The 16517-nt window shown below is 44.8% G+C and overlaps 1 protein-coding gene across 3 annotated transcripts in view; it reads left to right on the top strand.

The window, feature by feature from the left end:
• The window catches only part of LOC138564330 (zinc finger protein 1 homolog), a 376835-nt gene that overhangs the window by 287047 nt on the left and 73271 nt on the right, over nucleotides 1-16517 (top strand). For all 3 annotated transcript variants that reach the window (XM_069642903.1, XM_069642901.1, XM_069642900.1), the window contains exon 5: nucleotides 14791-14895. In XM_069642903.1, the coding sequence (XP_069499004.1) occupies nucleotides 14791-14895 (105 nt within the window). The remainder of the gene's footprint in view (nucleotides 1-14790; nucleotides 14896-16517) is intronic.

The raw sequence follows: 16517 nt of genomic DNA, 5'->3' as shown, positions 1-16517 counted from the left end.
AGAGGACGTCACCATCCCAGAAAGGACCCGACAATTCTCCCTGGAAGTGAAAGTTAAAAGAGGACAAACATTGAAAAACCCTGATGCTTATATTCATCTAAATGCTTCTCTCCAACAGCAAGGGTTGGGGGTAAACCCAACACCATTAGTCAACATAGAACATGACACCATTCCAATAGAGGTGGATAACAGCGACTTACAGAATATTACTGTAGCCGCAGGCACCATCATTGGAATGGCAGTTGATGACCGACATTTCTCCATTGATTTAGGAAATGAACTGTTAGGCCCAATCCCCAAGGACTGTTTTGACAGTGACAGTGATGACAATACAACACCAGACAGGATCTTTACCCGGCATGGGGGGAACTTCCTGGTGTACACTTCTTTCCCTTATGGTAAGGAAGATGTGACTTGTGACTTCAGAGGGGATGAGGTGATTTTCCAGGTCCATGAGGGCTGCCTTTCCCACCTGAAGCCTCCGGTCCAAATCAGCACTCTGACCAGGGACTTCTCCACCCAGCTGGAGGAGGCCGCTGAGATAGCAAAACCAGAAGTATTTCCAGGCTTCAGGCAGATGGTGGAAGAGAGAGTCAACCTAGCTGATGCCTGTGTGACTCTGGAACAGAAGCAAAAGTTGAAACAAGTTTTCTTGGATTTCCAAGATCTCTTTGCGGTAGACCCATATGACTGTGGTCGCACCGACATCCACACGACAACAATTCTCACGGACCCTGGCATGACTCCAGTGTTTGTGAAGCAATATCGTTTGCCTCTCGCATCCATGGAGTCCCTTACTGAAATAATTAAGAACCTTGAGTCCCGGGGGATAATCCGTCCAGTACATAGCACCTTCAATAATCCGGTGCTGGGAATATTGAAGCCAAACGGCCAGTGGAGACTCTGCGCCAACCTTAGGGAGCTCAACAAACTGGTCCATACTTCCCGATGGCCTCTGCCCTACATTGACCAAGGGCTGGCCCAGATTCAGGGGTCACAGGTATTTACAGCAATAGACCTGACCAATGGATACTGGACCGTGCCTGTCAGTAGGGAGGACCAATACAAACTGGCTTTTACCTTTGGGGGCCAGCAGTACACATGGACCCGGACTCCCTTCGGATACCTCAACTCCGGCAATGAATTCAACATTTTCCAACATAAGGCCATGCCCGACCTGGGTGCAAGGGGTAACCTTGGTTATGTAGATGATGTCCTCATCAAAAGTTCATCTGTGGAGGAACACATAGCGGAGATCCGTTATGTTCTGACACAGTTGAGGGCCGCCGGAGCAAAACTTTCCTTTCAGAAAGCACAGTGGAGTGGTGTAGAACCCGTGTTAATTTCTTAGGGCATGAGATTACTTCTCAGGGTCTCTGTCCCCAGGAAAAAAAGTGGAAGCACTTCAGAAACTGAAGGATCCCACAACTCTGCGGGAACTAAGGAGCCTCCTTGGACTGACTAATTACAGCAGAAAGTTAATTGAGGGCTACGCAGAGATCACTAGACCCCTGATTCATCTTTTGAAGGGGGGGTGAAGAGGGAGTGGGGTCCAGAACAATCCAAGGTAGTAAGACAACTCAAAAGAAGCATCTCACAAGCGCCTTGCCTATCTTACCCTGTCAGAAACAAGGAGTTCTTCCTGGAGACAGGGTTCTCTAATACGTGCTTGACGGCAGTATTATGCCAAAAGTATGAGAAGGTTAATAAAGTAATCTCCTATGCGAGCAAAACTTTATCCTCTGTGGAGGAAAAAATTCAACGATTGTGAGAAGGCACTCCTGGCAACGATGTGGGCATTGAAGAATTACCGCCCATTCATCCAGGGGGGACACATCATAGTGGAGACTCCACACCAGCCTCTGCAATATCTCCAAAGTGACAGAATCCGAGCCGGAAATGTGAGTAATTCCAGAATTAATTCCTGGATTCTGTCAATACAAGGCTTTCCTGTGGAGGTCAGATATGGCCAAAACAAGAAGAGTCCCCTCGCGCAAGGTCTGGCTGACTTGCATGATTGTGCCAGAGAAAACTGTCTCGAGGACGAAAGTCTAAAAATCAAGGACAACATGGAGGCATACCTTAATTCCCCACACAAAGTCTTTGAAGAAGACAAGTGTGAGGGGATGCCCACTGTCTATGTGGACGGATGCTCTTGCCATGTTGACAACAACGGGGAAAAAGAACTGGTGGCCGGCGTAGGGAATGCATGGGTGAAGAAGTCCCCAGAACCCTCTGCTGGGTACAAAATTGGTCCCCGAATTAGTCAGGTGGCAGAATTGATGGCTGTGTATCAAGCCATCCTCACTGCTGTCCAACATCAACACCACAAACTGGTCATAATCACAGATTCGGATTATGTACGGAACGGGTTTGTGGAGCACCTGGTTAATTGGAAAACCAGAGGCATGTTATGTGCTAATAACAAACCCTTGAAACATGGGAAGTTAGTCCAAAACATTGATGATCTGGTCACCTCGAATGCGATGACCATCTAATGGAAAAAGATCAAGGGTCATTCCAAAGTAGAGGGACCAGACAAAACTGGAAATGACTTAGCTGATCAGCTGGCCAAAACCGGGGCCATCCAAGGGGATCTAATAGAAATAGAGTCCCTGGTGGGGGAAATCCAGGTCACCGCTATCACTAGGTCCCAGACAAATGCTCACAAGGATCTTTCAACTGCACAATGGAGTAAGGAGACCCCTGATGCTGATTTAATTACGGCTCAGAAGGGGGATCCAATAATTGGTAAGTTTTACCAACACATTGAGGACCTTGAGAACTTTCCTCTGACGGATACCGACTACGTTGGGAAAGAGGACCTAAGAGTGTTGATGAAATGTCCAAAAATGTTCCGAATCCAAGACGGTTTGTTGGTAAGGAAATCCCAAGCTGGCCATGATCAGTGGGTGGTTCCTACCTCATTCCGAAGCCTGATGTTAAGTCACGCCCATGATGCGGCCACCGCCGGTCATAGGGGGTTTCACACAACACTGGAAATCTTAAGAGAGGTTGCATACTGGGCACACATGGGGCAGGACCTCGACCAATACTTGAAGGGGTGTCTTGTGTGTGCACAGTTTCAGCCAACATCCCTCACACACCAGGCGCCTCTCCAAAAGAGGGGGATGACACTGCCATGGTCAGATTTGCAAATCGACTTCATAGGCCCTGTGATTCGCTCGTCTAGGGGAAACAAGTACATGTTGACGGTCACATGCTTGTTTACCAAGTGGGTGGAATGTCTCCCGACCCCAAACTGCAAGGCAGAAACAGCAGCTGCCCTGATGATTAACCACATCTTTTCCCGTTTTGGTCTACCTCAAAGGATTGAGTCAGACAGAGGTAGCCATTTCACCAGCGAGGTAATGACAAAGATGTGGGAGATACTGGGGGTCAAAAGGAAGCTACATATTGCTTACCGGCCAGCCTCTTCTGGTGCAGTGGAGAGATACAACAGAACCATTGTGAGCATATTAAAAAAAGTTTCCGGCAGATTCTGCGCCAAGTTGGGATATCCGATTACCTCTGGTCCTAATGGCCATCATATCTACCCCTTCATCTGCAAGCAAAATGTCACCATTTGAGCTGATGACTGGACGCAAGATGGTGCTTCCCCACCATTTGCTCTACAGGACCCAAGAGCAGACGTTGATCAATGCCTCCACAACTCATGAGTATGTGGAGAATTTGAGGAAACCCCTCCAACATGCTTTTGCCTATGCTCAGCGGAATCTAGAAAGATCAGCTGATAGCATGAAGACCCATTACGACCTGAAGACAACCAGGAAGGAATATAAGGTGGGGGACCGGGTCTATCTATATAATTTCCAAAGGAACCAGGCCAAACAGCGAAAATGTTTGCCTACATGGAAGGAACCCTTTGAAATTATAGACAAGATCTTCCCAATTGCATACAAGATCTGCCTCCCCAAAGGCAGTTTAGCAGAGGGGGAAGACAAGTGGGTCCACATCAATCAGCTAAAGGGTTGCCATCCCAGGCACACACTGCAGAAACTGGAGGAGTCCTCTGCAATCCCAGAGGGGGCCGCTCCAGAGTAATTCAGTTCCAATCCTAAAACATCCCACATATGGGTATCATTACACGGATGGCGGTAAGGATTTACCGGTACCGGTATTTTAACGGTACCGGTAAATCCTTACCGCCTTACAACGAGGTCCCTTTGCGGGTTGGGAAATTTAACGCCTGCTTTTTGCAGGCATTAAAAACCAACCCGCAAAGGGACCCGGGGAGCTAATTACAGTACCGCAATTTGCGGTACCGTAATTAGCGCCTTCCCCATTCCCATTATGCCCTATGGGGCAAAAATGGGAATGGGGAAGGGCAATGGTGGAAGGGGGAATTACTGCCCCGCCAACCTTGGAATGGGGTGGTAATTCCCCTTTCCGCCAAGGCGGTGCCAGTATTTTACCGGCATGAACCATGGCGCTAATAGCGGTATGGTTCTCCGCCATCCGTGTAATGAGGCCCATGGTCTCTAAAATATTATGATTCTTGAAGGAAAATGTCTCCTGATTATATCTTGCTTTTAAAATAAGACTGCAAAATGTATCCTGATGTATAAAATGTATATGTTCACCACACCATTAATAGTGTTGGAAAAATGTCTAGGAATGTGTATTGCAGCTTTGCTTTATCATCCTAGGAGAGATGAAACCATGGAGACTGACCAAGGAAGACGACCTGGGGACCGGGACCAAAGATCTGAGGGGCCCGGGGTACCGCCCAATATTCCCATCAGGACCGGCGAGGAGAACCGATCGATCCAACTGGATGGAGGAAAAGATGCTGAACTGTGCCATCTACGGAATTGGAAGAAGATGATGCGGACATACCAGCGCGTGGATCAAAACATCCTTTGCACCCGACTCCCCCTCGACTCGAAATCAAAGTGCAGTCGGGCGGGGGGGCTTGTTGGGTGTCCTGACCCACGTTTGGACTATTATGCTGCAACATTTGGTGCTGTGGGCTTAAAAAAATCCATGATGGTCGAAAAAGCCCACATGGCGCCAGAACCCAGGAAAACCGCGCAGTTTTGGCGCACACCAAAATGTTCCCCTGACCTGCCACCCACCAGTGCGAGCGTGATGGGCCAGGAGTGCCATGGGTGAAATGTGTGCCAAAGGAAAAACAGCAGTGCCGGTTAGCTCAGAAAGCACTTTGAAATCACCTTTGTTTCTCTGAAATGCAAGCTAAAAATGCCTATTTTAAACATTGCAAGATATTCAAAAATCTCAATGAACACCAGCAGACATTTGGCAGAAGGTAGACTTGTGTGCATCCGACATCTGGTAAGAGAAAGAGCCCAAAACAATGTTTATAACAAAATTGGCTGAGCTGTGGATGTCAGCAGCTGCAGTGAAATTGGACTGAAAGACACTAAAATCTAAATGTTTAAAATAAATGAGTGACCTACTGTTGAGTGTCACATAGTTTGCAACTGTTAAATGTCATAGTTTTGAACTTAGAATCAGCATTCTAGCTGCATGTGTAAAAATTGTAAGTTTGTTTTGAATGAAGAAAACTGGGCACAAAAGTGACATTTGGCTAAAGGCTGGCTTGAAGAGAGTGAATTCTGCCCGGTAACTACCCCCGACAGGAGTTGAAACTTGGATTAGGGGAGGAGCAGCTGGGGACTGCAGGAAACTGAACAATGAGCCTTCCTTGGCTCAGGCAAATGTTAAATTAGGGGGGTCGTAAATGGCTTCCTCTTGAGAGAAACGGGGAGGGGCAGTGCCTCTGTGAGCAACTTGAGTTGGAGGAAGTGGACAAACCAGAAATTCCACCATGTGCTTTAGGAAACCACACCCCTCTGGGCCAGAGCATAATTTTAAAAAGATGGATAATTCATAGTACGGACTTGTCAAAATTATATAACTAATATCATTATTCTTGTGATTTTTCTGTGCACATTTTAAGAGGTGTTTTAACTCTGTACCATGTTCTGAGGCAAAACCCCATGAATTATGGAGATTGCAGACACAGGGTTCACGCTAGAAAAATAAAAATTACTGGAATATGTGTAGAAAGGCGGTGTACATCTGTGTCATTTTTGGTAAAAATCCAATATTGGTAAACCAACCAAAAAGCGCAAAATGTTGTCATTTCTTAATCCAAGCTCTTAGAGACATCAGAGTTGGAACAGAAACTACCTTATGTGATATATGGTGTGTATATGTAATGTCAACCACTTGTGTATCTGGGAAATGTGTTTAGTTATGAACATGATTTTCTAAGGTAAAAGCAAAGGGGAGTGTTCTTTCTGTATGCCATAAAGATGACACCTGATGACTCACTGCTCCCTTCTCAAATCAAGTCAAAGAGAAATCCTTGACCTATCAAATCGTGAGTGGGTTGGGCATAGAAAGATAGCCTTCACACCCACTTCCCAAAAGACATAAAAAGAGCCACTGGAAGCCAGACAGGGACATTCATTTTCCAACCTTCAACTGAATTCCTGCACAGCACTCTGATGAAGAACTTCACTCCAGAACTTAAAGCAGAGAGGCCTGGACCACCAGCTAAATCCTTTTTCAGCAGGCCTTCAGAATCCAGCAATCCAACCAAACTATTCTACAGCCGGGCGAGCTGTTGGATTCTTTGCCGAGAACTTTTGCTAGAACCTGTAGCAGACCCAGAAAGCAGTGCTGTATCCAGAGAGACCAGACCAGATCGCTGTGAGCAGAACCAGAGATCTTGACCAGACCAGCAGGGCAGAGCTGACCCAGATAGCTGTGACTTCAGAACCAACCGCCTGGAGTCCAGTCCAGTCCCAATCTGACCAGACCCTGACGGCCTATTTCAAATTCATAGGGCCTCATTACGACCCAGGCGGTAAGTTACCACCTGGGTCGTACCTTTACCACCATGGCGTAAACTACGTTTACGCCATGGTGGTTGGCGGACTTACTGCCCCATTCCGATGTGAGTGGGGCGGTAAGTCCCCATTAACCCATTTCCCCTTCCCCATTCCCATTTTTGCCCCATAGGGCATAATGGGAGTGGGGAAGGCGTTAATTAGTCCACCGTAAATTACGGTGGCGTAATTAACAACAAGGTCCCTTAGCGCCATGGATTTTAACACCTGCTAAAAGCAGGTGTTAAAACCTCCATGGCGCTAAGGGACCTCGGAATCAGGCGGTAAGGGTCGGCGCTGTTTACACCGCCGTAAACCCCTTACCGCCTGGGTCCTAATGAGGCCCATAGTGTGAGTACTCAGCCAGAACTGTGCAAAACCAATCTCTTAGCTTAAAATAATCTGATTCAAAACATTTGAACCTGTCCAGAACTGCATCATAGGAATCGTGTGTTCCTTCTCCGATTTTAAACCTGTAAAGTGTAATTTTGCCATTTTGAATCATTATTTAATTTCTGAAAAACTACCTTCACGAAATCGTCCTTATCTCTTGAACCGTTTGTGCTAGAAGCGAGATTTAACTTTCATTTTAAAGCTAAGATTCTAGGCATTCCAACGAACCCAGAACATTCTATTCATTATACTCTTTCCGTAATCGCGCTCAACTCACTCGGAAAAAGTGCTGCGATTTGCGATTTGGCTCAAATTTCTTCACTTGTCAAAAATAGCAGCTTCTTGTTTTCCTTTGCTGAAATTCGTTTGCAACCTGACAATCATTCATAGAGCATTGCTAAAGTGATCCTGAACTAATTTAAAGTAGCTATCACCCACCCTGAATCTCTTATAGGGAATTAAAAATCATTTTTAGCATATCTTTCCCTTCTTTTCAAACCACATTTAAAGTACTTTTGCCTGTGTTTAAAATCATCCCTGTTTCTCTAGGTTTGCCGGGGGGAACGGGAACTGAATTGCATGTTGATTGTATTCCTGAAAACTGTGTGCTTCACTTCCATCTCCTTATATTGCATAAAGGGGGGGAGTGAATTGCCACAAGGGGAAAAGTGAACAAATTAGCTTTTGTTGAACCCATATCAGTTTATTCCTGTGCTGCATTCTTTTCCATCACTGCATTCCTTGAAACCATAAAAGTATTCTCTGCTACCTTATCCTTTCCATACCAACTCCTAAATCATACAATAAGTGTGCTAGTGTAAGATTATCCATTGTTGATCAACCTCATATTCTTAAGTGTGATATCAAATATTAATTTATTATAAAGTGTGATATATATCTATTGTTTAATTTTTCAAATAAATCTTTTAAATTGCAAAACAAACCTACTTCTTGGCTCAGTGAATTCAGGGGGATTCAAAGAGAGGGGCGTTATACAAGAGTTCATCATCCAGAGTATAACTTGTCATAAAAATATATAAATAAGGGTTTCCCTTAGCATCCCAGACTAGGCATTGACTTAGTGGGATTGCTGACTTGAAGTCACTTAACAACCATATTGGCAAGCCATTTTGTTTATAGTAAGTTATTAAAGGGGCAATCGTGAATTTACAGTATTTGCAACTGATGATTCTGGATTGCGATTACAAGCTCTTCCATTTCGACATTTAATTCGCTGCATATGGAAGATCACTAGGATTGTTGTTAATGTTTATACCCAAATATGTATATTCGCATACTATTTCCACCTCTTGATTGTTTAATTTCCATCCAAGGTTCTTATTTCGTTGCTTGCAGTTTCCAAACTGGATTACCTGTGTCTTTTTGATGTTTATGATCATTTTATTGTAGTTTGCATATTTCTCTTGCGATCGAAGCATATTACGTAGGCCCACGGGTGTTTTAGACAACAAGAGAAGGTCATCAGCATACAACAACCATTTAACTTCCCCTTGCCCAATTTTCGGAGAGTCAGTTATAATATTAGCAAACTCCTTACCCATATCGAGAATGAAAAAGTTAGATTGCTGAGGCAAGTATGCACCCTTGTTTAAGGCCCCTGGAGGTACCGATAGGATCTGACAATGTGCCATCATTGTCCAATCTTATCCGCAAAGATGTATGTTCATGAAAATCAATAATCCACTTTACGATGTTCCACGGACAATCATTTTTCATTAATTTCATGACCAAGAGTTCCCTTAAAATAGTGCGACATATAAAGGTAATTGTAACCTTGATTGTTTAGCAATGATCGCATTTATACATAATAGGTTGTTGCCTGTGCCTAAACCTTTTAAGAACCCAGTCTGGCACGGATCTCTTAAATTCTCATTATCTAACCACTGATTGAATTCGCTGAGCAATATGCGCGCAAATATCTTCCCTGGACAATCCAGGAGTGCAATGGGCCTATAGGATGCTGGGTCTAGTCTATGGGCCTCATTACATGGACAGCGGTAAGGGTTTACCGGTACCGGTAAGGGCACCGGTACCGGTAAACCCTTACCGCCTTACTACGAGGTACCTTTGCGGGTAGGTACTTTAACGCCTGCTGTTTAGCAGGCGTTAAAAACCAACCCGCAAAGGGACCAGGGTGCTAATTACAGTACCGCAATTTGCGGCACCGTAATTAGCGCCACCGTAATTAGCGCCTTCCCCATTCCCATAGAGCCCTATGGGGCAAAAATGGGAGTGGGGAAGGGCAATGGGGGAAGGGGGAATTACCGCCCCGCCAACCTTGGAATAGGGCGGTAATTCCCCTTTCCACCAAGGCAGTGCTGGTATTTTACCGGCATGGACCAAGGTGCTAATAGCACCTTGGTCCTCCGCCTACCGTGTTATGAGGCCCTATTTCTTTTCTTGTACAAAGGGATAAGTATGGACTTTCTCCATGACTCAGGCAAATTCCCAGTGCGCACCACCTCCTCAAATATTTTCATAAGTATATTGGAGCCGATCTCTGGATTTTGTTTGAGCATTCTATTGTTAAGCCCGTTAGGGCCCAGAGCTCGGGAGCTACTGAGTTTTGCTATATAAAATAGTACATCTTCCTGATCAAATTGTAGTTGATGATTCCAATTTTCACTCTCAATAGCTAGATGGTAATTGGATATTGGAGTCTATTGGAGACTGATATATTTGATAAAAGTAATCGCACCAGGTTTTTGCTGCAATCGAGTTTATCTGCACAGAATTTTGATCTTTATACGTTGCCTCCTTTAGCACGCCCCAGATTTCAGCAGATGATTTTGTTGAGATTTTTTTTAACATATATTCACTGTCCCTCTGATAACATAGTGCCTTCCTTCCTCTTTGCCAATTTTTTTATGATGTGCGAAGCTGTTTTGTTTTAAGCATTCTTTCTTCTGCTGGGCGATGTTTTAGCATACGTATTTGTTGCCTTGTTTCTGTTTTTTAAATTTAATATCCATCTCAAAGATGTGCGAGTGTTTATAACTATGCCCTTGTGTAGATTCCTTTATCGACACATATTTTTGCATGGATAAAACATAATCCTGGCTTGAGTTTAAGGAAAGATGATGTATTACACCATTTTATTCTATTTCTCATAATTACAGATGCAGCGGAGACGCTGTGACAACGCTAACACGCCTTACTATTTTGTCCTTGCAACTGCAAAATACAGTGGAGCCCATGACTTTAAATCTACATTCTCTTACCATACTTATGGTGTTCAAACCAAGGTCAATTCCATCTCAGCCTCAGTAGAAGAGCAAGTCGCTCGAAACACGTGTCAGGCTACACCGGTTCTGATTAAATACCAAAGCCAGTTGTACTTTATCTTGTTTCTGTGTGCAGTGTGTTTGCAAAAGAACCCTTTCTTGTATTTCTCATATTGTTTGCAATTATAGTGCCTGTCTATTTCTTACACTTTTTCATGGGCTGTCTAACTTCCAGGTCTCATACTAAACAGAGCTGACTGTGGTCACTTTTATCACTGGGCCTTACGTAGCTTTGAACAAGTTATTCTACCGACCCAATCACCATTAGTAGTTGCCTATTTACCGTGATTTCCCAATCTTTGTTCTTCTGATGTTTTGCTTTTGCCTTTTGCCAGAAGGTGAAGATTACTGTCACCCATGACTAGCACATAATCTATCTGCTTTTCTGATGCAATTCTGTTGTTTGTCTTCCATTGTACAGGCTGTGCCAAATTTCCCTTGTCTATCGACTTTCTACCTGGGTTAATTGCAGTGGGCTGCGTAGCGCTCACTTCAGAATTGGGCCTCCAGTGTTTTTGAGCATCATGTGCTATTTCACTTTGAGAATTCTCTTTTTGCCTATCTGCTATATATCGTTCTATAGTTTTGTTTATTTCTTCCCTCATTTGAGCATCCATCAACCCACCCACTGTCATCCCCATTTGATCAGGTGGGACTACATCACCAGGAGATGACTGTGGTTGAGCTCTTTCTTTCTCCATTATAATGTCATTCTCCGCCACTAGATCGTCCAATGGTTTATAGCACTAGCTAGAGGTGGCTTTCTCTGTGTCCTTCTCAGCTCGTTGTGACCATTGACCGTTATTTCCACTGATGCCCTGGGGTTTTTATCATCATTGGCCTTAACCACATTTGTTATTTTCAAGAAACATCTTGTTTTCACACATGCTTTATTAGCTAGCTGTTTAGCTGACATCTTTCTTGACTTATTTCCGAGGGCCCTTACCCCTTCATTAGAATTATTCTTTCCTAAATTCACCTTTGTACATATAATGGGCATTTCTTGTTGAGTTTTGTCCCTATTAGCCTCCTTAGCATTTTCCACTGAACTAAGAAAAGATTTGGGCTTCTCACCACCATTACTACATGAATTGTTTGAGCTGTGCCATCCCCTTATTTCCAACATCTTGTAGAGTTTCTTCTTTGTGACTCTGAGAGCCTCATTACACGGTAGGCGGTAAGGGTTTACCGGTACCGGTATTTTACCGGTACCGGTAAACCCTTACCGCTTTACTACGAGGTCCCTTTGCGGGTGGGAGAATTTAACGCCTGCTTTTTGCAGGCGTTATAAACCAACCCGCAAAGGGACCAGGAAGCTAATTACGGTACCGCAATTTGAGGTGCCGTAATTAACACCTTCCCCATTCCTATTATGCCCTATGGGGAAAAAATGGGAATGGGGAAGGGCAATGGGGGAAGGGGGAATTACCGCCCCACCAACCTTGGAATAGGGCGGTAATTCCCCTTTCCACCAAGGCGGTGCCAGTATTTTACCGGCATGGACCAAGGTGCTAATTGCACCTTGGTCCACCACCGTCCGTGTAATGAGGCCCTGAGTCTCTTACACTACAGTGTCTAAAGATCTTACACTGAGGTTCACAGACTCTTGTTTTTCCAAGGGCCCCTCCTTCATTATTTTGGTTTTTGAATTTTGTCAATAATATCGTTTGGCAGTTAATCTTTTGGTCCATTTCCTTGTATAATTTAGCCAGGGATAATAGGGCTGTATTCATGGACAGTAAGGTTGTACTCATGTCTGCTTGCGATAGGGTCTCTTCCGAGTGAGTATTAATGGAATGCAAAGATCGGTGCCCATCCCGGGGAATAATCGGTTGCCTTGGAGTCGAAGAGACCAAGGACAGTGAGGTTACTGAGGCTTCTGCATCTGAACATAGCAATATGTTTGGGGAAACTTTAGATCGTTCATTTACTGATATTTGGTTCTCCCTAACTTCTTCAATTCTCCCAGGCAAGCTCCGATTACTTAGATTTTGCCTTTGAATTGGGGACAAATCATCTACCTGCATTAGTTCCCCCGCATTAGAAGGAACAAATACAACTTCTTCCTCACAAACTGATGCCGAGCTCTGGTTCATAAAATGAAGTGCCTCTTCATCCACTTGCTCCAGAATGTGCATATTTTGAGGCTTCTCTTAGTCTCTGTTGAGATTCCACAGAGCATATGTTTGGGGGACTGTCATTCATCTTTTCACATGTGTTTGTGTTATTAGTATGTTATCGTTTACTTTCATTTTCCATAGTTATGTCCGATATCATAGTTCCACTTTTAGCTCTTCTCATAGTTGGCACATTGGTCTTAATAGCAGCCACTTGGCCTCATCACGACTTTGGCGGTAACCCTTAATTCCGGCGGTCGCGCTATTACCGCTAGATTTAAGGGTCCGCCAAATCAGGACTTCGGTGGATTTCGCCCCAGCTCTTGGCTGGGGGGAAATCTGCCGAAAATGTGCGCTATTACCGCCGGCGGGAAATCCGCCGCCTGTAAGAGCACGAATTTTCCCCATTGAGCCAAATGGGGAATGGGGCATTTGCAAATGGGCTCAATGGGGAATGGGGAATTACATTACCGCCAAACTCGTGTTCCGGCACTATTAGTGCCGGGGAGTTTGGTGGTAGGGCTAATACCGCCAGCGGTAATACCGCTGGCGTTACTGCCAAAGTCGTGATCAGGCCCCAATTCGGGAATTTAGTTCAAGGAGTTTATCCTGTTTACCATAGCTATCTTTAGCCAGCTCAGTTTTGCTTTTCTCATCCTCCAAACCCCCACCATAATTATAGTATAGGCGAATGTCAGATCCTTTAGATGTCGAATGATTTCTGTTTTTATTCAAAACTTTCTTGTCACCTAAGCGTGCATTTTTTTTGTGTTGTTGCTGCATCGGCATGCTGGGATTCGCTAGCATAGTTTTTGAAGCCATAGTGACTCCTTCTTTAAATAGGGCCCCATTTATGGCAGGCATACCAGTTCTCAATGTGAACGGCACTTTCTCCATTTTCTCTTATTTTGGGAGAAACACTTTTTCAAGTTTTAACCAACAGTGTATGCCGTCAACAATTTCTGCTCAAGTTAGTAATGCGTTTCACTATAAACAGCAGATACTCAATTAAACCTCAGTGAGTAATTTCAGAATGTAATATACGACTCACGCTTTTACGCGTTTTAACTAACAATATATGCCGTCAACAATTTCTGCTCAGATCAACAGGTGCATTTCACTATAAACGGCAGGCACTCAATTATACCACAATAAACAACTTCAAAATGTAATATACTGCTAGGCTTTTACGCGTTTTAACCATTAATATATGCCATCAACAATTTCTGCTTCAGTCAACAATGCGCTTTACTACGAACCGCCGGCAGACAGTTACACGACAATGGACAATTTCAGGATGTAATATATAATTTGCAGCGTGAAGTTAACTCCAACCTGGCTCCAATAAAAATGCACTTTGGCAAGGTCAGAAGCTTATATCAAGTGCATGCGGAGCTTTAAGTTTATATTAAACCATTGACTTAAGAATCAAGCCCTCCACACACGTGTGCTTAATATATACGTTGCTCTTGTTACCTTCACTGATTGTTTTTGGAAATAGGAACTGATAAAAAGAAAACAAAATAAAAATAATAAAAATTAAAAGTGAAAGAGAATTCCAGTCCTGGTCTCCCGGCTCTCCCGCTAGACAGCGAGACAGCAGGCAAATGCACTTATCAAATGCGCACGCGCAAATGCGCGAGCACCTTGTTTTTGTTTGTTCCGGGTTGGGAGGCGGGATTAATTATGCAGGACAAGTAAACAAAAGACTGTTTTAGCCGTTATGATAGTCTATAATCCACTACTACTGGCAGTCTATAGCAGTTTGACTGCTCTCACTCGTACCCAACCAGTCTGCAGCTTCCTCTCGCGTCTCTGTTTTGCAGCGTTGCAGCGTCACGGCAGCTCAATCCAGCACGGTTCACTACAGCAGCGAGACAGCAGGCAAATCACCTTGCCAAATGCACTTATGAAATGCGCGCACAATGGTTGTTTCTACTGTGTCTCTTTTAGCTTTTTGTTGTGGTGTTCTGTCAGAGCTATGCTGACTTGCATCACTTTGGCCAGTGTTGGACATGTTTTTTGCTGTGCTTGGTAACACTGAGACTTTCATAAACTGACCTTTACACCTGCCTGCCTGTGCTTTTCTCATAGGGGATCATGTTCTGGATCCTGGGAATATCGTGCAAAAGGATAAAGAGTTGAATTTGGATTCTAATGGTGCAGAAAGAGGAGAATGCAGTGCTGGTACTGGCTTTGGTAAGGTCTACACTGTATGTCGGATGTGTGGAGTGCCCTATTCGTTGCAGAGAATTTTGAAAAAATCGGATTCGTAATTGGTGAACAAAACGCACCGTGTTTGTGTGAGCCCATTGGAACCTCCTGCTACTTTATTCCAGACCTATGTTTAGCCGCTGGAGGGAGGTTGTCCATTGGAACCTCTGGCTGCTCTTTTGCAGACCTATGTTTAGCAGCTGGAGGGAGGGTGTCCATTGGAACCTCCTGGTACTCTATTCCAGACCTGTGTTTAGCAGCTGGAGGGAGGTTGTCCATTGGAACCTCCTGCTACTCTATTCCAGGCCTGTGTTTAGCAGCTTGAGGGAGGTTGTCCATTGGAACCTCCTGCTACTCTATTCCAGACCTATATTTAGCTGCTGGAGGGAGGGTGTCCATTAGAACCTCTGGCTGCTCTTTTCCAGACCTGTGTTTAGCCGCTGGAGGGAGGGTGTCCATTGGAACCTCCTGCACTCTATTCCAGGCCTATATTCAGCTGCTGGAGGGAGGGTGTCCATTAGAACCTCTGGCTGCTCTTTTGCAGACCTATGTTTAGCAGCTGGAGGGAGGTTGTCCACTGGAGCCTCCTGCTACTCTATTCCAGGCCTATATTTAGCTGCTGGAGGGAGGGGGTCCATTAGAACCTCTGGCTGCTCTTTTGCAGACCTATGTTTAGCAGCTGGAGGAAGGTTGTCCACTGGAGCCTCCTGCTACTCTATTCCAGACCTGTGTTTAGCCGCTGGAGGGAGGGTGTCCATTGGAACCTCCTGGTACTCTATTCCAGACCTATATTTAGCTGCTGGAGGTAGCGTTGTCCATTGGAGCCTCCTGCTACTCTATTCCAGACCTGTGTTTAGCAGCTGGATGGAGGTTGTCCATTGGAACCTCCTGCTACTCTATTCCAGACCTATATTTAGCTGCTGGAGGGAGGGTGTCCATTAGAACCTCCTGCTACTCTATTCCAGGCCTATGTTTAGCCTCTGGAGGGAGGGTGTCCATTAGAACCTCTGGCTGCTCTTTTGCAGACCTATGTTTAGCAGCTGGAGGGAGGTTGTCCATTGGAGCCTCCTGCTACTCTATTCCAGACCTGTGTTTAGCAGCTGGAGGGAGGTTGTCCATTGGAGCCTCCTGCTACTCTATTCCAGACCTTTGTTTAGCAGCTGGAGGGAAGGTGCCCATTGAAGCCTCCTGATACTCTATGCACTGTGTTTGTGTGAGTCTAAAAGAGACTTTTTGATCCCAGCCTTTTATTTTGACTCTTTGCTGAGCCATGTTGCTGTCTGCAAATTGTCAACAAGAGCATCTGTGCACTCGGTAAAAACATTCACATGCTGGCATCCAGCCTATACCCGGCATTGATACATCCGCAGATATTTACTCTGGGTGCTGCCAAATTTGATCTGTGACCACAGACGGTCTACTAAGCGCACGGCCATTTACATTTGAGATAAACCCCCAGGGATGGGGCATACTTTTCGGTACTGCTCAACCCAGTTGTGTTTATCACCCTTGTGCCTCAGCACAATGTCTAGGGTGTTTCTGTGATACCAGAGTAGGTGTGAACAAATTCGATCTATGTGGGTGTGCAATACTAAGCTTTTTTGATT

The sequence above is a fragment of the Ambystoma mexicanum genome, chromosome 1p (genome assembly GCF_040938575.1).
Source record: "Ambystoma mexicanum isolate Mex_15411 chromosome 1p, UKY_AmexF1_1, whole genome shotgun sequence".
Classification (NCBI taxonomy): Eukaryota; Metazoa; Chordata; class Amphibia; order Caudata; family Ambystomatidae; genus Ambystoma; species Ambystoma mexicanum.
This window is presented reverse-complemented; position numbering and strand designations above follow the sequence as displayed.